At 37.4% G+C, this 25,525-nt stretch overlaps 1 protein-coding gene across 1 annotated transcript in view; it reads right to left on the bottom strand.

The window, feature by feature from the left end:
* Window positions 1-1,171: 1,171 nt before the first annotated feature.
* Window positions 1,172-25,525, bottom strand: part of ece2a (endothelin converting enzyme 2a) — a 63,861-nt gene continuing 39,507 nt past the window's right edge. The window contains exon 4 of the mRNA XM_038308287.1: window positions 1,172-2,278. Coding sequence (XP_038164215.1) covers window positions 1,988-2,278 — 291 coding nt within the window. The 3' untranslated portion in view covers window positions 1,172-1,987. The remainder of the gene's footprint in view (window positions 2,279-25,525) is intronic.

The raw sequence follows: 25,525 nt of genomic DNA, 5'->3' as shown, positions 1-25,525 counted from the left end.
AGGTAGGCCATAGGTCAGGATGACTGAGAACCTTCATCAGCCATAGGTCAGGTTTTAGGACAGCCTTATTGGCTGATAAGGCATTTAGTCTGCACTCCTGAGTGGAAAAAGGACCCCTGGACATTACTGAAAGTGTGATAATCTCATGATTAGCAGCCTTGTCTTAAGTTACAAAGCTGTCTGTGCATCTTAAAAATAATTTACGATAATAACCTTGTTGTACTAATAAATACATAGAAATGTATTTTCCTTGGGAAGATGACGGCTAAAAAGTAGAAAATACATTTAGGCTGTTTGGTTAAACAAAGCTAAATCTGACCAAACCATGATGTTGCTCCAGCTGCAAACTGGGGGAAGAAAAAGAGCCTTCAGAAAAATCACATCTTTTTTTCCTCCCAAGTCTTAAAAATAGGCGTTAATTAGATCTCTGTGGTGAATTAAAAATACATGATTTTTTTTCTTTATTAATGTGATCCCCTTCCCTCCAGTCAGAAGTCCTCATCCCTGTCTGCACGCATGGCTGTGTGTGCCGTTAATGGGCTATATTTAAGCAGTGGAGAGCACATGACCCGCCAGCCAGTATCATGTGTCTCCAACAAATAACATGCAGGGTGAGACATTTCTTCAAGATGCAAGGACATGTGTATAAAATGCAGTGTGACAGCCAAAGGGCATTTTTTTTTTAAAGCTTTTGGGTGGAATATAAAGCTGATTGTAGTGGTAGGGAAGGAGAGCAGTGTCAGACATGCAGACTGGAGAAGCTCATGTGCAGGCTCAACATGTATGGTTTGTTTGTTTGGAAAATTGTTACACTTCATTGCTCCTGGAGAGTCATTTTCTGTAGTATTTTCTGTCTCTTTCATAAGCTGAAATGACCATTTCCACAGTTCACAACATAGATTGCATGGTTCAATAACAACCACACTGCATTCTCGGATTTTCAGACAACTGGAAACAGTTTTCTGTTTGTCTACATCTCAATCTTGCATTTGTTTTCTTGTCCTTTACTTAATGAAAAGTTAAAAACATGGGGCGAACAGGCAGTGTCATTATCTGTCAGAATCATTTACGTGATGGACGTGTTAAGATTTTCAGCTTTTCAAGAAATGTAGAAGCAAAAAACCAAGGACAACTCAGATGTCATAACTAACAAAGATAACTTTGGTTGATGTTTTTTATTTACTTTTTTTATTGCCTTTATTTAGCCAGGTAAACCCTGTTGAGATCTGGATCTCATTTTCAAGGGGGACCTAGGCAGAGATCTGCAATACAGTTCTACATGTATGTTCTACAGTCACATTAGTTTGTTGCTTTTTGTACATCAGAATAAGACATTTAGAAGCCTACTGAGAGGCGTCCTGTCTTGGTCTCGGCCTCTAATGTACTTGGCCTTGTCTCTCCACTCCTTGGTCTCAGTTGGTGTGGTCTTGACTAGAACACTACTAGTTTGTAAAGTAAGTAAAAATGTAACATCCATTAATCAAAACAGCTAAGATATTGTTTGTAATATGCAATCCCATCACTAGTTCAGCAGTTTTATGATCCATGTTGATCCTGATCTGTTTCTCATAATCTTTATGTTGTTTGGTTAAGGTGTGTCAAGTTTTTATTAACCCTTATTTAAAAAAATATCTGTAATGTAGCCTCTTGGTTCACATGTTGTTAGACTTTATTTTTTGTTGCTAATTAATGTCAGCAGAAAAAAGAAGTTATGCTTAAGGGATTTTGTTCAAAAACAAATTCTTTAAAAAATTCAGATTGTTATTAAATGCAGGTCCAGACGACAATTATATGAAATTCTAAAGTTAAAAATTTTTTTTGCAGCAATCATACATATAAAAGTTCACAAAAGCATTAAAACATTACAATAGTAATAAAAAAAGAGATAAAATTGTTTTGATGATTTAAAAAAGTCTGTCACTTGGATTTAGCTTCTGCTTCAAAAGGCTGACATATTCCTGAAATGAAAGTCTACATTCCAGCGCGATCACAAGTTTATGTTGGAAAGGAAGTCGTTATCATCTTCATCTTGGTGGGTGGGAATGCTGGTGGGCTGCGATTTAAATTCCTCCAGAAGCTTATTTTCCAGAGCTGCATCTTCAGGGCTGAGCTGCTCCCCTTTGGTCATTACATACACAAAATATTCAAAGCCTTCTCCGTAGCTGTCATGTCTGACCGACCAGTTGTACTCGGTGCGGGCATAGAGGCGTTTCCTGAAGAAAGGCTGAGCGAATGTAATGGAGACAAAGCGGCCTCCGGGTCTCAGGCAGCGACTTATCTAAGAGAAAAACCAGGAGACAAACAAAAAGAATAGTTGGTGAAATGTCAAATATCCTTCATTTGTTCATTTTTATAGTGGCATTCTCAGTTGTTATCCCTAATAAGAAAGTGAAAATACACAACAAAGGCAAATATTTTATTACATATACAATTATTTGCTTTTACTATTTAATTTACTATTTATTCAATTCTTCTTTCACAAAAAATATATATGAAAAGAATTTCTAAACAGATGTTAATATAGTTTTAATATTTTTTTCTTTTCAAAAACTTTAATCTTAAATCCATGCCTTCTTCTTTGCTGAGGGTATAAATATCACATTTCAAGAGGCCTATTTCTCTGAACTGTTAATCTTAAATAGTTCCTAACAGAATATAGAAGAAAACATGCTAATAATTACAGTAGGGAATGGTACAAAAAAAAAAAAAAAACAAGTTACGTGTTAATTGTGAAACAACTGAAACTGCGATGTAGAAAATCAAACCTTTAAAGCTTGATGTTGAAGAACTACAGCAAAGACTAACAGTCTCGATACCAGCATTTTACCATAAGGGTCTGATCTTCAAAGTTTTAAATAAAGGGTTCTAAATTACATGTGCAATAATCTTTTTTTTCCCTTAGGTGGGCGATATAGGGGTGATCAACAAAAATTGCTGAGCAAATGTCAATATATGCCAAGTGGTTCAGTCCCACCCCATTAAAATGAACAGATTGTCTGTGGTACTGGTAGCTGTCTAAGAAATATGAGGTTCTGAGCCATGTGGTTGGATGTGAATGATGTGTGGATGTGTAAAGATAATTATCTTAACAATAAAAATGATTACTTTACATAGGTAATGTATGTCAAAGTGCTACGAAAAAAAGTAAAAATCAAAATCGTGAAGAAAAAAAAAGGAAAATGTAAAAATACTAAATACTAATTTAACATAGAGCTTCTCTAAATCTCAGCATTGACCACTTCGGTGACATTTTCCTGACTTTGACTTGGGGCAGGGTTATGCTCAGGTTAAGTTACACTTTAAGGATTTATTTTTACGTGCTTGATGCCTTAGATGGTAAAACCCCAAAGCAAGGAAAGCTTGAAGCTCTTTTTGGCCTTACACTGCAGCAAGCTTTAACAGGATATATAGATCAGGCTGTATAAACATGCAACATACTAATGAAAATGAAGCAAATATAGGAAATCGATTGTGAAGGAAGTCTGAAATATGTACGAATGGAGAAAAATAGCAGTTATTGATATACATACAAAAAACAAAGCAGAAAAAAAAATGTAAAACACTACATTGCAGAATGTACACAGCTAATAAAACTTTCAGCTTCTACTGTAAGAGTCAGAGATATTTGCAGGAGTTCTGTTCCACCAGGTAATTATAATTACCCACTTGGTGCACCATTATGAAACCTCCAAGGTATCTAATATATCATTATTATTATTATGGACTGTCACTGCTTTTGGTGACCTAATAATAAATCACTGGTTTATTTATTACGGCTGTGGGGGAAGCAATCATTTAAGTGCCACTAAGATCTGAGCTATCTACTTTTTCCTTTGCTCAAAATTTAATAATAAAATCCATCCCCTATCTTTCAGTGTTGTTTTTTAAACCTTTGGCGTTTGAAAAAAAAAAAAATCCAAATGCGACTAAGATTAAGGTACAAACAGGTTATCCTGACGAGACGCTTCAACCACTAATCTGCTCCTTAGTCATGGAGACAATGAACACGGCGAGAGCACAAAAACACTGCTATGTTTATACAAATGCAGCAGCTTCTTGAAGGAACTCCATGGCTATAAACAGCAGTACAGGACAAGCACAATCACACATTCACATACACTTACAGTTAAAACAGCAATAGATAAATAGATTAAGTCAGACTTTGGCAGCAAGTTTAATAGGAGACAGAGTGTGAGTGGGAGCAAGTGGATGGGATATGAAGAACACTGAGCTGTGTACAACAAAGTTTAAGTATTCAGTAAACAAGTTTCACTCACCAGGTCCTGCTATTGTCCACTTAAACAGACCAGAATATCATGTCGAAATGCTTGACCAAATCACAGGAAACTGCCCATGTAAGAAATTCTAACAACTGTCTAATGTCAATTAGCTTCCAGAGCAGACTGGTGTTGGTACAAAAAAGAAGGAGTTGCAAGATCTCGTGGATCATGGAATGTTTGCCTTTCCTTGAGAAGAAGAAAAGGAAAAAGACAGAATCCTGACTCTGATTAAGACAAGATGAGATGGGAGAGCTGATCTGGGGCATTACACTGCAGCATAGATCAATCTTCTTAACTATATCAATGAAATAAAAAACAACTAAAATTGCACTTGAATACATTTGTTCGTGCAAGAACTCTGAATACAACATGGCTGTGGTGGATATAAACACATGAGACATATATATACATATATATATATATATACATATACACATACACATATTTCAGCCATGGCTCTAATAGGTGCCATCAACCTCCAACTACTTCTGGTCTTTTTACAAGGCAGTAAGGTCCAGTTGCAGATCACGTGACTCGTGTGATGCAAAAAAAAAAGTGTTTCCATTGCAGTTTTGCAAAATATAACAATTTCAATACCACCGATAAACCACCCCACAAACTGCAGTGTTTCCATTCAGCAAAATTATTTCCATAACTACAAGATGTGAAATTTGATGGTTAATGGAAATACGGTTACTGTAGAGTAAAATAGTTTAAAGCTGTTCCAAATCTCGAATGCTATGTCTTGTGTCAAAATGTTCTCCAAGGCAGTCGAGTATAAAGGCTTAAACCAAAGAGGTCCAAAAGTTATGGAAACAAGTCTGTGCATGAGTGGAGAGAAACCATGGATGCATGGGGAACACACCATGATGAAAGACCCTAGGGCAGGAATCAAAACAAAGACCTACTCGATGGAAGGCAACAGCGCAGAAAAACTGTGCCACCGTGCAGCCCGATACTAGAGTACTGAAATTCTTTCAACAAAGCAATGTAACCGCTAAAGCTAGAAAGTTCCTGTACGGCTACAGCAGGTGAAATAAGTAGGCTATTGAACACAGCACCCTTTCTCTTAATAAATATATTTCTAGAGGTGCTATCAACACCAGAAAACGGTAACAATCCATGCAATCCACACATACAATGAAATCAATCCACAGATGTCCAAGAAATGAAGTTATTTGTAATAACACACATGGAAAAAGTATTGAACACGTGAAGAATGGGAGGTGCAAAAAGGCAAGGAAAGCCAAGACACCAGAAAGCAATCTTGCCCCTTGTCAGTGCAACAAATATCAGCTGGTTCATTCCCAAATTATAGCCTATAAAAAGGTGTCTCTGATAAGAAACGTGACATGATGTGTAAAAGTGAAGAACTTTCTCAAGACGTTCACAACCTTAATGATGGCATTGGTTACAGAATGAATTCTTAACTTCTGAATGTTCCAGGGAGCAAGGGTTCCAGGGTGCCCGTTTTAGAGGTATAGAATGTAAATAAAATAAGAATGACAGAGACTAACTTTATATTTCCATCTTTGTTTTCTAAAATTAGAAAAAAAGGAATTTTACTGATGGTATGGGGTAAATGGTAGTTATAAGGTTAAAGGTTTTCTACCTATGATTGTTGTTACATCTGTTCTCAAAAATGTTAAATGGTCACTTCTGTAAGAGAAAACATGGAATTAAATTAAATCTAAACTAATGAGGGAAACTTTATGATATTTATGAATGGGGTTATTTATTTTAGCAGACTCGAAAAAGATTTTCCTGCCTAAAGCAAATAGGACACCGAAGTAAACAGATCACAGGTTGTAAAAACTTAATGTAAATCTGTATTTCTGTTTGTTAATACTTATAATTTTAATTTAAGCCAGATTTTTAAATCTGAGCATAATGAAAAGCCATCATGGATAAGTTATGAGGCCAGAATAAAGAGGTGCTCCTTCTTTCTAAAGAAAAAAGAAAAAAGATGTGAATGTGTCATTGGAGTGAAGAGTTTCTCTAATAAGAGCATGTGTATTCTGCTCTTTTTGAGTGATTCATATCCAGCAGCAAAGCAGAACATAAATTATTTACCTTCTGCTGCCACTTGGAAGTAATGCAGAGAAAGTTTGAAGAAGCAGTGGTTTAGGAGAAATATATTTATCCCGCAGAAACAGGAGAAAGATGAAACCATCCATCTTAATTCCTCTCACTGAGAAAGTGAGAATGATCGAAATGCAGGGGAAAAAAACTGCAATGATGGCAAATATTTATTCATCTTAAACAGCAAATAATCCACTGCTTATAAGACAAATAACACAAATTGTTGTTTTTTTTTGCAGAAATTTGTGTCCAGAGTAAAACTGAATTCAGTTGATCTTAAATGAAGTTTCATTACAGTCTTACCAATATAAAGTGATCCATCCAATCACTTTTTCTTCCAGGCAAACCACAGATTCATAAAGTGAACAAATAAATCTTAATTGAATCAGAAAAATAAGAGGCATATTACATTTAACCCACACCTTCCTGATTCTTCTCTATTTTCATTCAATGCAGTAACTCACCCGCCCTTTATTACCTTATCTCAGTGAATAAAAAATAAAATAAAAAAAATAATCATCCTGGGCTATACATTTCTAAGGTGAAACATGGTGGTTGCACAATTTCCTCAGAAGAGACAAGGATGCAGCTCAGAGTTGATGGGAAGGTCACTGATGGAGCTAATTACAGCACAACCCAATGACCCGTCAGAGGCTGCGAAAAATAAAAACAACAATACTGGGGCTGAGGTCCACTTTCCAACTGGGCTTCACCAAAAGCACAACCATACTCCATAGATACGTTTAAATTACAGAAAAATCATCTATTCTAGGGATCCTCTAAAAGTCCATTGATTAAAATTACTTGGTATACAAAGAAAAACAAAAACCTGCAAAAAAAAAAGGTGTTTTACATAGTATCTGAACTGAGATGTAAAGTGACCCAATGGGCTCTTAAGAGAACACTGAGAAAACTATTCTGTAATTCCTTAATGAACACCTAGCACATATACAGACGTAAACACACACTAAAATAAACTCACATACACAGCGTCCAGACCTTTGCTGAATTATTCAGCGAGTTGCTGGAAGCCTGTGTCAAAGTGACCTCACCTTTCTTGGGTGTAACACTAAGAGGAAACATGAGCTCTGGTGCTTAGTTTCACATAAGAATTCCCTGGTGATCCAATTAACACTCAGGTGATAGGAGAGGTTTGAGGAAACAATTTTTAACGACTGTCACACTCAACAAGAGAGACAGGTTAGGGCACAGTGACACTGCTGGTCCAGTCCATGGAATGGTTAAAGTGGGAAAAAAAACTCACACCTTCAGCTGACATGGTTTACTTACCCAGATATTTTCAGACCAGACTAAAACAGTGTCATGCAGTTCCGATTGACAGTTTCAAGGACAATACAGTCACAATTTTGCACATATTAAAGAAGGAAAAATAAGCGAGATGTAGTAAATCCGTCTAATGGAGTTTCTGTTGCTTCATCTCTCCACGAAGACTCCATAGGAAATTAGAAAAGATTTTGTCTTCGGTTAGGGCCTCAATTTTTTGTTTAATTGTATTTCTTCTTCAAGTGAGCTATTGTTTGTGCTCTTCTCTTCCTTGTTTCAGGACGCCCGGCTGGCAGCTGAACCTCCTCAGGGTTCAGATAAACCATACAGAGACTAACAATTATATGCAGGCTGGTGTATAGTTCCAGGGTCAGTTTCAGGGTCCTGGATTGGGTTCACAAAGGCATCCTCCTCTAAAACCAGACCCTGGCACAGTTCAACGTGTTCCAAAGCTTTTATCTGAAGCTTTATTAAACTTGCAAACTGAAATATTCTAACCACTGGTAAATTGTGTTGTTTTCAGAAGACCGTGAGGGCACCCAATGTGGTCCTTGAGGGGCCCTTGGAGCCTGTGTGCACTGCATTGGTGACCCCTTGCTCTTGAGCATTACAACTCCAAGCTTGTAACTTGAGCTAAGACAAATTATAACTCAAGTAACCAAGAATTCTGATATAAGTTGCAAAAAATAAAAAAAATTATGTGACAAGACTTAAAAGTATTGATAACAATGCCTCCAGCCTAAATAGTTTTGTATCCAAGCTAAGGGCAATGTCTTGGAGACCTAACAACCTGGCCCAGGAGACTTCAACAGCTTCTATAATAAGCATCACGCAGGCCATCAGGGGGGACAACTGGGTCATTTGTCCTGGGCCCAGGGGAGAGGGGGCACCTGAACCAGCCCCCTCCAGCTATGGTCAAGACCATTTTTTTATGTGAAAAAAAATAATGCTTTATTTATTAACTTAAAACCTTTTCCTGTCATTATTTTCTTCCAATCATCCACTGCAGTACCGGGGAAGTATCCCCACCTGCCACTGAAATATAAAATACAAAATAGCAACAGGTACAGTGGAAAAGCAACATATCATTATTTTAAAATTGGAAGCAGGATGTGGCAAGAAGCTCATATATTGAGAATTAGACGTACCTTTAGGAACCTTTTTCAGATCCACTCTGTTTAAGTTGGCTTATTGTCCCTCACTGACCTTTCTGTGATAGTTGTAAACAAGACGAGGATCCTATGAAAGTGACATTTTGTTTACCTGTTTCTCCAGTTCTTTGTCCTCATTTCTCCATTTAACACTTAAATATTCAGTTCATGGTGAACCACAACATTACTGTTCTATCCCCATATCCTCCTTCACTCCCGTTTTGAGGTCAGTGCCATAAAATGAGGTTCAGGACATAAGTTAACCAATTGTTAGTGGTGAGCAAGTGAGGACACAATGATAAATCGCAAGGGTAAAACTATGGATGATATAGTGTGTTCTAGTGCTTTAGTACCAATTTGTTAGCAGTGTTTTATATTACATGTGACCTGAATAAAACAACGTCGCTGCAGCTGATGAGAATGAGAATTAACCTTACCTTAAAAAAAAAAAAATCATCAATATGCCAAAACAGGCTAACATTTTATCTCCACAACACCTCAAACATCAATATATTTTATTTAGTATTTATTCTGAGGAGATCAAAACTAAGAAGTGCATTGAAAGTAGATGGAAAATCACAGTTGTCTTTTGCTTTTTGCGTCTAGAAGCCATTTCTTTTTTAATATTCTCCTATTCTCTTAAGCTTTCAGATTCACGGACGTAATGTAGGGTGGATGGACACAGGGGGACATGTCCTCTGCACTTTTTACTGTCCAAAAACAATGTTACGCTACAGCACACCGAGACTCCTCAAGCACTAAGACCAAGTGGAAAACCACCGTCACAGCTTTATCTGAAGCCCGCTTCCCTGAGTTTAGTCTACCCACAAGCTCCTGATTAGCCGTCCATCTTTTCTTGTGTGATAGGCTGTGACCCTGTCACTGCTGAGAAGCTTAATTTTTAAACATCTGATGTGCCACTGAATCGGGTCTGTGATTGGATGGTCACAGGGCTGCTGAAGTCTTACGCCCTACCGTAGTTAGAACTGGTAGTTCATGTCATGCATCCATATATTTTTTCAGGAGAGGGAGAGCAGAGATACAAGAGAAAGCGGAGGAAACAAACACAGAAGAACTACTAGAACTTATATATAAGAGTTATAATAAAAAATACTTGCGTTTACCCCAATTCTGAAATTAAAATTTCATCCATGATCTAATTGGATGGAGGAAATCAGTTTCGACGCTATCTGATCAGCGCCTCTCTTCTTATTAGCTGTGTTTTCTAAATTGTTTAACATAAACTTGAAAAGGAACATTGTACTGCTTTCTATCAATACTGACTTTCTTCTTATCACCGTTTCTAATGGTGCATTTTTATCCAACGCATTAGATGTACATGGTATCTCAATGCAAACTGTGCGGACAAGTGCCGTGAAGCAGCCAGCAGTGAATTCCAAATAGTGAGAGCGTTCACTGCTCCGCCCTTACTGCGAGCTGCTTGATAGAACTGAGGTGTTGCCAAACAGCTACACCTCATGGAGAGAGCAGCGTTCTGACCACTGAAGTTCAGAAAAAATCTGAACTTATCTGCACAATTGCATCTCAGCAACCAATCAGGGACTGGTTGTGGCTGTGACCTATGTTGTAGGAGAGCAGTTGAGACAAAGCTTTTTCTGTTAAACTGTAATATAGAAGAAATCATGTTGACAAAGCATGACTGAAGGAATGCTCTTAACAGACGTTCAACAAAGCTATTTAATTCAGCCCCAGAAGGGCTGTAAATCGACCTTCCTTACTACAGAACAAACACCGGCCAGTTTCACATCTCACTGCCCCTTGGTGCACTGCGCCAAGCGGACTTCCACAATGGACCACTGTACTCCTTCCATCCTCCAGAGGAGGACTGCTGAATCATTCATCTTCCTATATCCATTGCAGACCCTGGCCAGCTGCTGACTCTCCCCAGCACTAATGCCCAGCTAGATAAAAGGAAGTACAGCTAAAATCCAACCATCATCCAGATGCAAGCTCTTGGAATCGGTGGTGGTGATTTTCAAACTGGCTCCATCCCTGGAGAACCGAGTGGACCCAAAGAGATTGACGCCAACTGTGTTTTTCGGCGTTCCACAGGAAAATAAGCTCCATGACTCGATTGATTGTCCTCCATGTTGAGTTGAAATAGAAACTTAAGCCTCCTCCTATTGGATAAAGTGGTCCGTGATGAGCACAGTGAAAGCCTTGTGCCCTCAGCTGTCAACTGCCCCCATTATTCGTGGGAATTACTGTGCACACCTCGTTCACTGTGAGCACACCATTGGAGTCAGGGTTGTAGAGGGTATTACTGATAGTGGTCCTGGTGACTTCCATTGTTACCATGGGCATGCTTCACTGATGAATTACCCTTACCTGGCCTGTCACTTTGGATGGATGACCATGTATTGTAAGGTTTGGAACTATGACGCTTGTTTTATTTTAACATGATTTCTGAAAATTGTTATAAAACAGCTTTATGTGGAAGAGTATAATACAGTTAAGTAAATCAAATTTGTGGTTGTTAACATAAATTAACATAAAATTGGACAAATGAACAATCCAGAGACTCATTCAATGGTCGTTTTTCCTGCCCCCAAAATTAAAAGGAAGCAGTTTTTAATTAAATAATTTGTAAAGACTGGATTAATAAAACGACTTGATGATTTTTTCATTTATCCAACCTGAAGTTGGATGCTTAAGTTTGCGGAAAGATAAAACAGGATGCATGCAGGGGCTGGTTTGGCACTTTCTGTGAAGGCAGTGGGTGAAGCGAAGCGGGAAGCTGTATTTGGACAGTAGACCTTTGCAAACCAAAGCTACCGACTCCTTCAGAGATACTGTACACCCACGGAGATGCAAACACACATGCAATGCAAAACAACACATTCTCACACACAGGTTTTATATGCTGTTTTCAGTGTGCAATGAGCACAGAAATACTTGAAGTGGGGTGAAAAGAAAGAGAAACATGAGGAGAGATGTACTTTTTATTTAGGTCATGTTTTCATTTATTTTTTAAATTCCAACACATTCTGAACTTGTTTACTGGGATCATCTAGCACTGCAGTACCCCTCATTAGAGCCCCCTCCCCGCACTCTCTGAACGAATGAGTATCTTAAATCAAATGCCTCCTTTCCTTTCCATCTCACCTCACCCATTAGCCTGCAACCAAGCATGTGGATGGCAGAAACGTGTAAATGTCTTGAGGAGACAGAGAAGCGATGAGGCAGTGGGTGGGAGTAACACATGGAAAGGAGATAGGAGTGAGCATTAAGGATGGGGAGTAATTGCAGGTCCCTTAACAAGGAGATCTGCTCTTCTTTTTCTCACCCCAGGACTGCAAAAATATACCCGTTTAATCATTTGTTGTTGTTTTTTTGTTTTTTTTAAGTAAACTCTAACAACAGTTTTTAGCTTTTTTATTTTCTGCAGTGAAGCTGAAAACCTTAACATGTATAAACACACATGTGACAGGTGGAAAACAAAGCATTATTCCTCCCAGAAGACTTACGAAGCTCTAGTGATATGCAGAACGTGAGCGTGCTATATTTCTTGTCCTTCCCTCCCACTCCCAGCCTCCTCCCTTTTTTTCCCACCCACCTTTCCTCCACTGAATTTTCCTTTTCTCATCCCCTCTCTTCCACCCACCAACCACGCAGCTGAATTATACATCAGAAAGCTTCACTTCCTTTCTCATCGCCCTTCCAATGCTGAGACAAAACTGCTTGTTTGCGCCTGAATACGTGTGCAAGCATAAAGCCTTCTTAAGGGAGTGAACATCAACTACTTCTAGGCTGAACAGCCTCCTTTAACTCTGACCTGATCCAAGTCAGAGAGCAAACTGTGTGGGCTTGTATGAAGACGACATCATCCTGCATTTGATTAGGTGGAACTTTCCTGCTCGGGTTGCCATGGAGAGAGAATAAAAACTTTTGCATTGGTCACAATAATCTATGTAGGTCAAACTGGACATCGCTAAAAAGCTGAAAAAAGAGCAAACTTTTATTTACAAGTTCAGTTCAAAAGGTATGTTGTGGAAGCATTATTTCTCAGAGATTTGATGCCAACATGAAAGAAGAAATGTTTCACTGTGGCCTAAATAGTAGCTTAAGTTAAGGTAAAAGTGATGGTTCAATAAAGAAAGGAACAGTACCCAAAAAAGTACTTGATTTCTTCTTTTTTTTTTTTTTTGACACACTTAAATATTACTGATTTATTTTACAATCCAATAAAATAAAAGATAAACCATTTTCAACTGAGGACCTCGAGTTCTAAGTGGGAGAAAAACATCCAAAACCTACATGGTTCTGTGTGAGAAAGTCAAACAATAATAACATCTGCAATCTAGTTCTGAGCCAGTATCTGATTTGGACAAGGGCTTCCAGGGCTTGAACAGATTTTAATTGAGGCAAACTTTGGAAATGATCCTAAAGCAAAAAAAATAAAAAAATAAAATTTTATATATATATATAAATCTGAACCATTCCCTTAGTAGAATTGATAGGATGCCTAATTTTACCTGATATGGTTTCAAAATGAATAAATCACCAACTCCCTCTTATTTAAAGATCAGAGTGTTTTGAAGTTTTTGTATATTTACAGTAGCAGCCATTTTAAAAAGGTCCTTCCCAGTCAAACGCCAGACATATGGGAGCCCACTTCCCTGCATCTCCAAGCAAAATCCCCTCCAACTTCCAGCCGCTGGACAGACCCCTCCTCCCCCTGGGCGTGCATATTTTTTACTCTGACTCCACCCTTTCACTGAATTATATCTTAATGTCCACAAATGATGACAAAAAGTATAATTTAGTACAAATATTGATCTTTAAAAAGGAATTGTAGGGGACCAGCCAATGACCCATGAAGGAAAGTGGGGAAACTTTAAATAGCTTCTACTGTACCAGTCATCATATCTTTGCAGCAACTGGTAAAAAATTGTCATTTTTATTCATATTTAGTATGAGCACTCTGTTTAAGGTTATGTATCTTGAGAAGATTTAGGTCAAGACTTTAGGCCATTCCTTTTTCATTTGGAACCACTAAGAGTTGAATTGTTGTACTTCATATGCTTTAGGACTCTTATAAGCTTTAGAACATAAAAAAAACATAAGAGTTAATTGGAGTAATTTTCTAGGTCACCCACACCTGGAATAGATAATCACTTTCTTGCATGTTTTCTTTTTCTGGATAATGGCTCTCACTATGGATTACTGGAGAGTCAAACCTTTAGAATGTGTTCTTGTTAATTGTATGTAGAAGGGAACATATTGTTTTTAATGCTCCAGGTCTTGTAGCCCACTTCATGTTGTCAGCTAGGTTCTGTTGAATATTCACCTGGTGTGGGATTAATAAGATCTGGCTTATGCACCGACTTGAGACTCAACTTTTGACCTGATCACTATTGACTAGGGCCTTAAATTCAACTTGACCATCTTTATAATAAAGTATTGATCAGGGTAGATATTGTGCTATCAACACTTTAAATCTAACATTTTAGAACAGAAAATTCATCAAAATAAAACTAAAATCTTGATCAACATTGCTTCTCTACATCATATACAGGAGATGGGACTGTAACTTGCTAATGACTTGAAATTTCAAGCATAGGGTGTGAACTCAACTTGAAAGACACCAGTCTTGACTTGTAACTTTACCTGGTTAACTATAATGACTTAAAAGTTTTTAGATCTGTGACTTAGGAAACAAAGTTTGATCCTACCTGTGGTTATGACTAATAAAATATTAAATAAATGTATGTATATCTATGATATAACAGGGTGATCTACAGCTTCATATCCGGCCTGGATGGTCAGGAAAGCTTCTGTCCTTCCTCAAATGAAATTATCTGTTGAAAGCAACTCATTGTTTTAATTTAGCTAATCTTTTGTTGGACATTCAAATTAGTTTGGAGATCTCAAAGGTTTAAGTTTAACAAAAAAGCAAAAGCCGACAATCTCTTTCGGGGTCCAAATACTTTTTATGGCTCTATGGCTCTAAACTGGGTCACTGGTAATGCATTCAGAAAGCCGCTATTCAATGGGGAGATGTGAAAGGATGAAAGCTCTCGTGAGCTGGTGAGCTGGTTGTCTCTGCCTTTACAAAAGGAGAAACTCTCATCTTCAGGCTAATTTTAAACAGCAGACTCATACTGTGAGATATATTGTCACCATGTGTGCATCTTGGGTCCAAGCAAGGACCCCTACCTTAGCAATCATCATCCTCATATTCAGCCACCAAAATGTCAACTGACTGCAGTCTGACAGGCTAGGTTAAAATTAACACCTCTCTTGTGATCAAAAATAGCTAATACCATTTTTGCTTTTATCAGGTTGTCTTTTATTTTTCCCGCACTTTCCTCACAAGGTCCTTCTGTGCAGGAAGAGTAGAAATAGGTTTGCTTTAGCAACTGAACTACTTCTCACACCGCCTGAGAAAGACGAACATGAGCTTCAGACAATCGCATGTGCCCACTCATGCTTCGCCACTACATTTTTTTATACGGTTACTCCCTGGTGTGTGGACACACACATATATGTGTATATGTATATACATATATATATATATATATATATATATTTATATATATATATATATATATTTGTGTGAAAGACAAATTTCCTCACAACTGCTTAAAACATCCGGCTGTGGTCCAATATGCTGAATTAATTAAGCAGGGTGTGCTATTTTTGGGCTTGTACGATTAAGAAAAGACTGATGCAGACTTTGTAAAAAACCTTGTCATGCTGGGAAGGCACAAAGTCAGCGAATCTGTAATTAATAAACTCATCTGCCTTTCAGAGCAGCCGAGGGAAAAAGTGAAACTCTGAGGAGTAGAAGCTGCGGAGAAACTGGAGCAAACGAGAGCTGCTGGTTCACCGACACGTTCCGCTTAAAAGAAAGCAGAGACGGATGAAAGAGTGTTCCCCTCTATTCTTGCTTGTTGGCTTTCATAGACTTTGTATCCTTGTTACTTCAGTCTCAAAATTCAATGCAAAACCAATAATAGTGTGCAGATCTTCATGCAGTTATAATTAATGTTGATATTTAAAATTAATCCTTTATTGAGAAAAGTAGCAAAAGTATCTAATCTTGTCGGATTAGTTGGTATTTAATTTTTTTTTAAATCTATTTTTTATTCAACCTTTATTTAACCAGGAAAAATGTAATTAAATAAATTAAATGTTAAATGCTAAACGTGGTGATGCTTTTTTTATTTTATTTTAGATCATGTTATACATCTGCCAGTTAAGTTTTTGTTCAGTCTACTAAACCAAAACAAAATCAATGATAGGTTCAATATAACTCATATTTTATCTTACATATATAATGCTGTATTTTATGTGCAGCACTTAAAAAAAAAGTACAATCCTTTCACTTTTTTCACATCTTTGCCACTGTGCAAATACAAAATATATTTTATTGCACATTTTATTTGAAATCTAAAACAAAATACAATTTAATTCTGTTTTATATATATATATATATATATATATATATATATATATATAGATATAGATATAGTGTTTATTTATAACACGTGATCTTATGGCCCTTTACAAAGACACTTCAATCAAATCATACAGTCAGATTGGTTAAAAGTTATCTATAGGCCCAACTAACAGCTAATCAAACAACACTAACAGAAAGATGTGAGATGGAAGAAAAATGAAATGCTTCCCAAAAGGCTTTAATAAAAAATAATGAGGAGCAACCCTGATGCCGATGCCCCCTTCACTGTTACATCTCAGCGAAACCATAGAAGGTTCAGTAAAGAGCATTAGTGAACTTCATGTCCAAGGAACACTACAAAGAGGTCATGGTATAAGATGAAAGCAGGGACGGTCAGGAAACAAATTATGCAGCAATGTTCTATCCAGCGTTTAAAAAAATGGAAATCAATGACACACCTTTCCAACAGAAGCAGCCAAGATCCTTGTGGTAACTCTGGAGGAGCTGTAGAGATCCACAGGTCAGGGAGAAATATTTTTTCTACAGGACAAATAATAGTCATCCCCTCCACCGCCCCTTATGTTGGAGTAACACTAAAGCCTCTTTCCCAATGAAATTAGCGGGTTAATACAGGGTTTTCAAACACAGGTCAACCCACTGGGCGTTTGCTCCCATCCCATTGACAAAAAAATCTGAGTGTGATCCCCTGCTGGCAAGCGGCGTGACCTCTGTCCCCCCCTCGCTGTGTGTAGATAAGTACGCTTTCTGTTTCGCACTTCTATCTCCCTTAATCCCTCTTATCGGTGCTGCGGCATGTTTATTTGATGAATATATACAGAGTTGTTTGGCTTGTTAGATCAGCCGCAGCTGGCGTGCTGTGTTGGTGTCCATACGCTGCATTCAATTGTATCATGGAAATTAGGGCATCAACCTCAGTCTGATATTCCCACTGTATTCCGATTGGAGTTTAAAGGAGAGTTTAACCAGGGAACCTTACCGAGTCATTTTAGCCGGGTTGACACAGGTCAGTGAGCTGTTCCCACTGCCACTAAAAGCTGATTGTTACCGGGTTCAAACGGGTTTTATGGCAGTGGGAAAGAGGTAAAAGAAATCTATAAGAAGTTTTCTTGTCAGTTTCCTCCCAAGCTATCCAGATGAGATTAAAAACTGACTTCTTACTCTAGATGCAAACTCGCTGCGTTTAAAAAAAAAAAACACCCCCCTGAACACACCATGTCCGCTTTGAAACATGGAGGTGGTATGGAGATGCAAACAGAAGCATTTATATGTCAAATAAACAGTTGCTTCAACACTTTGAGGCAAGACTTTAAAACTGCTGTTCACAGATGTGTTAGTTTTTCCTTTATAAATGAGCTTCAGCTATTCTGTGAAAAAAGGATGTGCAAAATGTCCAGTTTTTTAAATTGAGAAACCAGGTTAAAACAAAGCCCATTACATGGTTCTACGATGGACTGGCTAACACAGCCACTTTTCAGATTTTTATTTGTACATTTTTTTTTTATTATTATTTAAAATGCCCAACATACTCCTAACAAAACACATTCTGGTTAAGGGTTTCACATGATCTGTGGCTACAGTGACTCATGAGTGAACGCATATGTGTTGTTCACCAATAATATGAATTTAGGAGACAGGAAGTCATGACAAGCCAATCAAAAAAAAAAAAAAATTAAACACACTGTGCAAGAGACAGGAGTGAATAATGGATCCATCTTCTGTATTTCAGTTTAAAAGGTTTAATAATTTGAGGTCTTCTGTTTATTTCTAATTCATTTTAAAGTTGGATGTTGCTTGATTCCGAAATGAAGAAACCTCCAATGTAATTATACATAGTGTTCTTGTGGGTAGACTTCCATTAGTACAGCTGACTCTTGTTAAATAGCTGCTCTTTTTGGTCACTCTTCCCTGTTGCATCTTACACAACTTATACGTATTTACTGCTTTATCTAATTGACCATTTTGTCCTAAGCTGTCAAACAGAAAAGATAAAAAGGCAATCAACACTGACACCTTTTGTGGAAAGACTGAGAGCCCAAAGGGAAACAGCATCAATAAAGTGTGTTTTGTCCTTTTTAATGGGGAGCCACATATAAAAAGCTTGGCAGCAGCTGGAGGAGGAGAGAGATAACTGTGAAAGAGGCAGAGCAGAAAGTAAAAATGGGCCAGCGTGTCTGGCTGCCGAAGGTTTCTCCCGTGGGACGGGGAAGGGGGACAGGACAGCCGGGTGGAGGTTCCCACAGTAGCACACTAACACAGTCCAGTCACTTTAATGGGCCACTGGCACAGGGAAGCCTCCAAAAACTGGAGTTAGATGACGCACAAATTCACCCAGTAACATAATAATTCATACAAGCTTCAAAATCTAGAAGACAAAAACCCGAAAGTATTACCGAGAGTATTGCACCTTGTTAGACTAATATTTCCCCTTTAAATAAGAGTTTGTTTGAAGTGGTATATATGTTATCACCGTCAGTTAAAAAAGAAAAAAGCAAAAATGAAAAGAATAAGGTGTTTCCAGGTCTTTAAAAGAATAGCAGTTAACAGCTGTTTAAGCTTTTGAGATTTAGCTTATATGTTCTTCTTCTTATAAAACTAATTTACAATATTTGAAGTATTCAGGTTCCATCTGCACTGACATGTTGATTATCATAAAATATATGTCAAAAATGAATTACACATTTAATTTTAGTTAAACTGCTGCATTACCCACTCAGGTGAGGAGCATTGGTATTAAAAAAAGGCCAAATAGTTCTTTGAATAAAACTAGTTCATCTGCTATCATGCTTGATTAAAAAAGATCAAAGCCACAAGTCAGTTTCCCATATTAGGTTAAACGACCATGACATACTACGTCTACCTCAGACTGGCTCCTCTTTCACTTTTAAAGCACTTAGAACTTTATGGATGTGTAAAAAAAACTGAAGCCTAGTACTTGTGGTGATGGTGGTTCACTATATACTGTATACATGTTATGTTAAAATTGGTGCATTGATTACCTGCTCCTGAGAGACTCTATGAGGCATTAGCTGGAGGGAGCTTGTATACAGCACAGGAATGCTGATGTCCCATCACGTTAGCAGCACATCAATTAGCAAAGATGGAGGAATGGTGCGAGCCTGCAAATTGATCTTTGTTTGTAAAACTCTTTAAACTGTTTAAACAAAGTGCAGCAGAATAATAATGGTTTAATTGATTTTCTTTTGACTTTGCTAAAGCTTTTATTACTCAAAGAAAAACCTTTAAATTCTGGCTAAAATCTGAGAATTTTAAACAGCATCTCTAATTTGCCCTAAGTTTCAACCTTCAAAGCCATCTAGCCTTAGAGATAACATAGAATTACCTTTAAAAACATCAACGTTTTAGAGCTTAGTGTATCTTTTGCTTTAAAAAAGAAAGAAGTCAGGATGAAAAAGATTGGTGTAATTGCTCGTGGGTTGTAATGTTTTCAATCATACCTTTTGGATCTAAAATACTCACCATGAGATTAAGCTACTTCTCATAAAACCCACTGAGTTGCAATTATGGCTACTAATAAAACTCTAAGGTAGTGTAATAATGATTTAAAGCTTACATAAAAATATCTCAAACCAGAGCCTGTATTCTTGCATATATAAAGGCTTTCTTTAAATTTCCCCTGATCTGAACATGACAGCAATTATCTTTTAGTTTTTTTTCTTGAGCTACCATACAAAAAATATATTTTCTTTTTTTTTTACTTTTAAATGTAACAGCTCCCCTTGCCACACCGGGCTAAGACTCATTAAGTGTTAAATCACAAAACTGTTTCAGAGCGACGCCTCTACTGTCTCATTATGGAGTAAGAACAGAAGACAAGTGTTGGAGCCTTCAGAGTCAGGCAGTCATAACTGCAGAGGGTAACGAGTGATGGGCTGGAGCTCAGTGTAGTGTGACTGTACTGTATGTGAGGGAGGAGATGAGAAACTGAAAACTCATTAAGGCACCGATGACTACAGAAAGCAAGAAGCAGAAAAAAGGTGATTGGAGCAGCAGATTACAAAAAGCAGGATTCATTTTAGAGAAGAATAAAACGGTGACTGTCACTTTATTATGCAGGTTTTTTAGTCTTAAGCATATAATCCTCTCTATATAAAGGCTAATGCAAATGCTTGTAAGCTAAAAATGCGCACACTGTTGTATATGTTTGGGAATCCACCTCTAAGCTGCAAAAAAAGTGAAATCTGAATAAGTCCTTTTTTCTTAAAATAAGTGCATATATTCTTGAATTGAGGAGGTAAGTGAGATACTTTGCCAATGGAACAAGGCAATTTACATTTAAAATAAGAAAAAACAACTCCATTGTCTAATCTCAAGTGCATAATAGCTAATTATCTTATTTTAAGCGTAAAAACTCTCATTCCATTGGCAATTCATCTTATTTACCTGCTCAAATAAAGGAAATTAACTTAAGAAATTTTTACTTGTATCTAGATCATTTTTGCAGTGTATACAAGTGTCATAGTGGGTAGTTAATCTAATAACACACTAAACTCATGAACCTTAAATACCTATTTTATTGTTATTTGCTTAGCATTTATTCATGGGTTTCAGTTTTTGTCTATGTCATTTTATTGACAAGCAGTGATCAGAAACCAGGATTTCAACTAATAATGCAGTGAATAACTGAAAAAAAGTGTTCTGGGGAGCAGTGGGCTGCCATCATGGGGCGCCTGGGGAGCAGTGTGGTGTTAGGTGCATTGCTCAGAGACCCAGATTGGCAGTCTGTGGGAGACGGGCTCGAACTCAGAACCTCAGGATTCCAAGCTCTATGCCCTAAAGACTAGGCTGCCCCTCTCTATTTGCATATTCACACTGGAAAAAATCTAAATCTATATGAGTCTATTTTTCTTAAAGTAAGAGCATTTTTTCTTGGATCGAGGAGGTAAAAGATAAATTTTGCCAATGGAACAAGACAATTTACACTAAAGATAAGAAGAGATTTTTGTATTGTCTTATTTCAAGTGCATATTATCTAATGATCTTATTTTAAGAGTAAAAATACTCATTCCATTGGCAAACTATCTCATTTACCTACTTAAATTAAGGGTAAATACACTTAATTTAAGAAATTTTTAATTATTTCTACATAATTTTTCCAGTGCATCAAGGCACACATGGACAAAAAACCTGCAACTTCTGTCTGTTTAAATGTTTGGGTACATCCAGACCTTTTGAAGATCATGCCCAAAATGGAGTCGACCACAACACTCTTACTTGTGGATGTTCTTACTTAGTGAAGAAAACATGAAACTAGCTGCTAACTGGCATTTTGTTTTATTGTTTATATTCAATTATCACCTGACAATCTAAAAAATACATTTCGGGGGGCATAACACCTATTTAGACATGCCCTTCTCTGCACAACAAACGTTCCCCTGTTCCTGTCAGAGTAACCGCATCTTTAAAATAAACTGCACCTATTAGAATCACATCAACCAATTAAAAATATTACAGCTCTGTGCATTAGCATAGTCAAGAAATCTCATCTACCTCCAATTTTCCCAGCAGCAGCAGTGTGGGCATTATTTGCACTTCAGTGTAGCTGGTGTTGCGGTTCAGAGTTGCAGCACCATGGGCACCACTGCGTGTTTGTTTAACGTAGAGGTCACACACAAGCTGCGTACTACAATGCATTAAAATAAAAACTTCCTCATTAATGCATGGTAAAATGAAGCATAAAAGTAATTTTTCTGTGAACAAAACTGTACAAATTTACCAACGTTACAATTTCACTTCTCTATTTTTTTAAAGAAAAAAAATCTTACAGTGTAATTATTAGAACACCATTACTTTTCTTCATGCCCACCCCCTAGTGGCAACTTGCAAACCCCCAGGGTTGAGCACATCACGCTTAGGGAATCCCTGTCGTAAACAATTGTGTTTTGGTGGTAAGAAGGCATATATCTGTTGTGTGGCCAATGAAGGAGTAGATGGACACAGTGTGCCTAGAAGAAAACAACATTCACTAGAGGATCCTCTAAAACAGAGTTGGCATCAATCTCCTGTTTGATTGCATTGCTGGCAGTGTTTGTGCCTAGCTTTGGCTGCCTGTGCGGCTGCTGTTTAAACACGTCTAATGGTGTCAGTAAGGACACCTAAGATTTAGTGAATCCTGCCAAGAACTTGAGCTGGATTTACAAGGTGCAACTGCATCACTGTCCTGATGGAGGGACTCCAGAACACCGTTAGTTCACAGGTGTTTTCTACCTCTCTTGTGGTTGGACCTGACTCCAACTGTGAGCTGAGTAACTCTGCAGGAGCTGATGTTGGAGTGACTGAGTCACTGTTTAGGAAGCTTTAACACCTATTTAACATGAAAAGGTGCTTATTACGTACGCCGCAGTGCTGCAGTGGAAAGCACAGTGAAACACAAAGATCTACCAAGGTCTACAATTTGACATGATGACCAATGGTTTTCAAAACATTACCCCAGCTGTTAAAGAGTTCTTATGTCATGCAGATTTTGATGAGTGCAATTGTTTATTTAACAGTGAATAAATATGGCTATGATAAGATCAAAATCAACATGCTGCAAAAGAATGCAGCAATCAAGGGTTGTGTTCTTTTCCTGAAAAGAATTCTATTTTCAACAAATTTAATTTGGGACTAAAATAAGTACAGATTTCATTCATAATCACAATAAAGTGAAATTAACAAAGAATATTTGCTGTTTTTGTAAAACATATGAAAATCATTAAAGCACCTGCATAGGCTATGAATCACAGAGCAAAAATACAAAAAATACACAAAAAACAAAGATTGCAGATTTTTTTTAATACACAAATATTAAGTTATTATATATTATATATGATGCTTTTGTCTTTTTTAGGTTTACAAAACAAATCGAGCTTATGAGGCAAAATTATAGATAACATTGGCTTCTTAAAATCAAACTGACCGAATGTTTCTGTGTATTAGGAGCCAGTTCTTAAACACTTAACAATAAAAGCATTTTTTTTTATCTTCTCTTACACTCTGTCAGTTTTGGTTTTAATAAGAAGCAAAATTAAAGTGGTGAAAGATTGAGTTAAGTCCTTAAAAACCAGGAAGTATGTCTCACTATTTAATCACTATCTTTGTGGAGCCTTTCCATTGACTTCCCTTCATTTCTATAGCCTAACAGTGAACCTTACTCAACCATTATGGGTTCATACCTAACCCTAAACCCCAACCCAAACTCAATCACACCTTAGTCAAAAACCTGACCCCTGACCCTAAAACAACGCTTCATCTCATGGTGTCTAGGCATCGGACCCAATAAGGAGCATTCAGTACCCACAAGATGCTTTTTTTCCCAAAAATGGGCCCCCTAATATATTGAGACATGGACACACACATGTTGCGGTGTACACTTTTCCTTTTTGTCTACAGTAGGTTATCCAAATGTCTGCCAATTAAACCATTTTACAGTGGTTAACCTTTTTCGACTACTTCTGTAACCATGTGTAGTCAGCTAGTCAAAAAAGACGTCTTATAGCCAATTTAGAACAAATGAAAACACAAAATCTGCCTTTTTTGCTTTAGTAAAATAAAAGAGTCTCAGACATTGAATTACAGTTGAAAAAAAATGTCCAACGTGAAGCACTCAATTTGCAATCTGGGTTATATCATTAATGAGACATCATAGTAGGATTAATACTATGAGATGTTGTGTCACTTGATCAAATTACATATCCAGAATAGCTGCAGTAAAAAAACAAGAATATTTTCTCCTTTATGAAGAGCAGTGATTAGCAGTGAATTCAAATACCGCTCTAACACCTGATCGCAAAGAACAACTTAGAAAATCAAGGGCAAACTGCCACAGCCACCAAAACAGAAAAAAATATTATCATCAAATCCAAAAAAATGCCATAAGGCATAAACAGACACTGCTACATTTTAGTATTTTAAGCCCCTCCGAGAGCAAAACAAATACTGCAGTGAGCTGTCCAACCTGAGAAATGTCAAATCCAATTGAACAAACGCTCAGACCATTCAGGGAGCTATTTTTGTGTTAACCGTCGATCCTACAGGCAGGAAGCACAGCTTGGAGACTGGCTCAGCAGCCTCCAATCACGTGCAGTAAACCAGGTCAGCGGAAGAGAGTGGGCTGCAACTCGCCCACCGAGGTCTCCTTAGATCCTCCTTTCTTTACAAAACTCCCTAAAACTGGGGCATCCAAAAACTTTAAATATTTGTTGTAATTGTTGCTGAGCAGCAGACGATTTTTAGTTTTTTGTTAAATATTTTGTTAGATACCAAATTAAGAAAAATTAGGTTTGATAGCTACAAGGAATGATGCCACATCAGCAGCAGTCTGTAACTCTCTCACACATCTTCTGTTTGTCTGTTATTGATAGTATACCCACACACACACACACACACACACACACACACAGACACACATCTCCCTCCATCTAAGGACTACACAGATTGAAAATGCGGTGGTTGTGGGAAGACATGGTGCACCCGCGGCTGTTGTTTTTCACGATTAATTACTTGGAGCAGCATTCTGGCTACAAGTAAAGCCCACAATAGACCAGGATGGATGGACTGCTAAGCTGTCCGAACAACGACTCAATATTAAATCCATTGACAACAGGGCAGAACAAACTGACTGTATACAATAATATACAAAGACTTTTAGCAAGTGTGGAGACTCCAGAGCAATATTAACTGTTCTGAATAAGTAAAACCTCCCCCTCCGCTGCTATTCCTTTTACACGTGAGGAGCTTTGTCTTTTGAAATCTATGCTGTAAGGGTTTTCTTCCCATCTATTTCTAAATATGAACTGACATAAAAGCCCACTCCTTTTTTTTTTTTTTTTGCTGTTTCTATATAATTGCATCATTAGTCAGTTACTGGAGTTATTTTAGGCACCTGGATATTTTCCTGTACAGATTGCATAAAGGAAGTAGGATACAGACTTTTAGATATACTTTATTTTTATGAGGAAACCATTGATGAAAGACAGTAAATATGCCACAAGATTAACAGATACGCAAAAAGGCAAAAAGGTAAATAGACACGTTAATGTTTGATGTATCTTTAGATTTTTGATCAGTTTTACCAGAAATGTAGCTATTTAATAGTGACATAAAACTTTATGGATGAGATTTAGCTTGTGGCACTGATGTGTACTCTTCTTAGCAGGTAAATATACTATACAGAGCATTCAGGAAGCTAGAAGTGAGGAATAGCACTTTCTGAAATTAGAATATAGAATCGGCACACAAAGAGGGTTTAAGTTAATCTCTACATAAAAAGTCAAATAATGTTA

The sequence above is a fragment of the Cyprinodon tularosa genome, unplaced genomic scaffold, assembly GCF_016077235.1.
Source record: "Cyprinodon tularosa strain WSP-4 unplaced genomic scaffold, ASM1607723v1 ctg100, whole genome shotgun sequence".
Classification (NCBI taxonomy): domain Eukaryota; kingdom Metazoa; phylum Chordata; class Actinopteri; order Cyprinodontiformes; family Cyprinodontidae; genus Cyprinodon; species Cyprinodon tularosa.
This window is presented reverse-complemented; position numbering and strand designations above follow the sequence as displayed.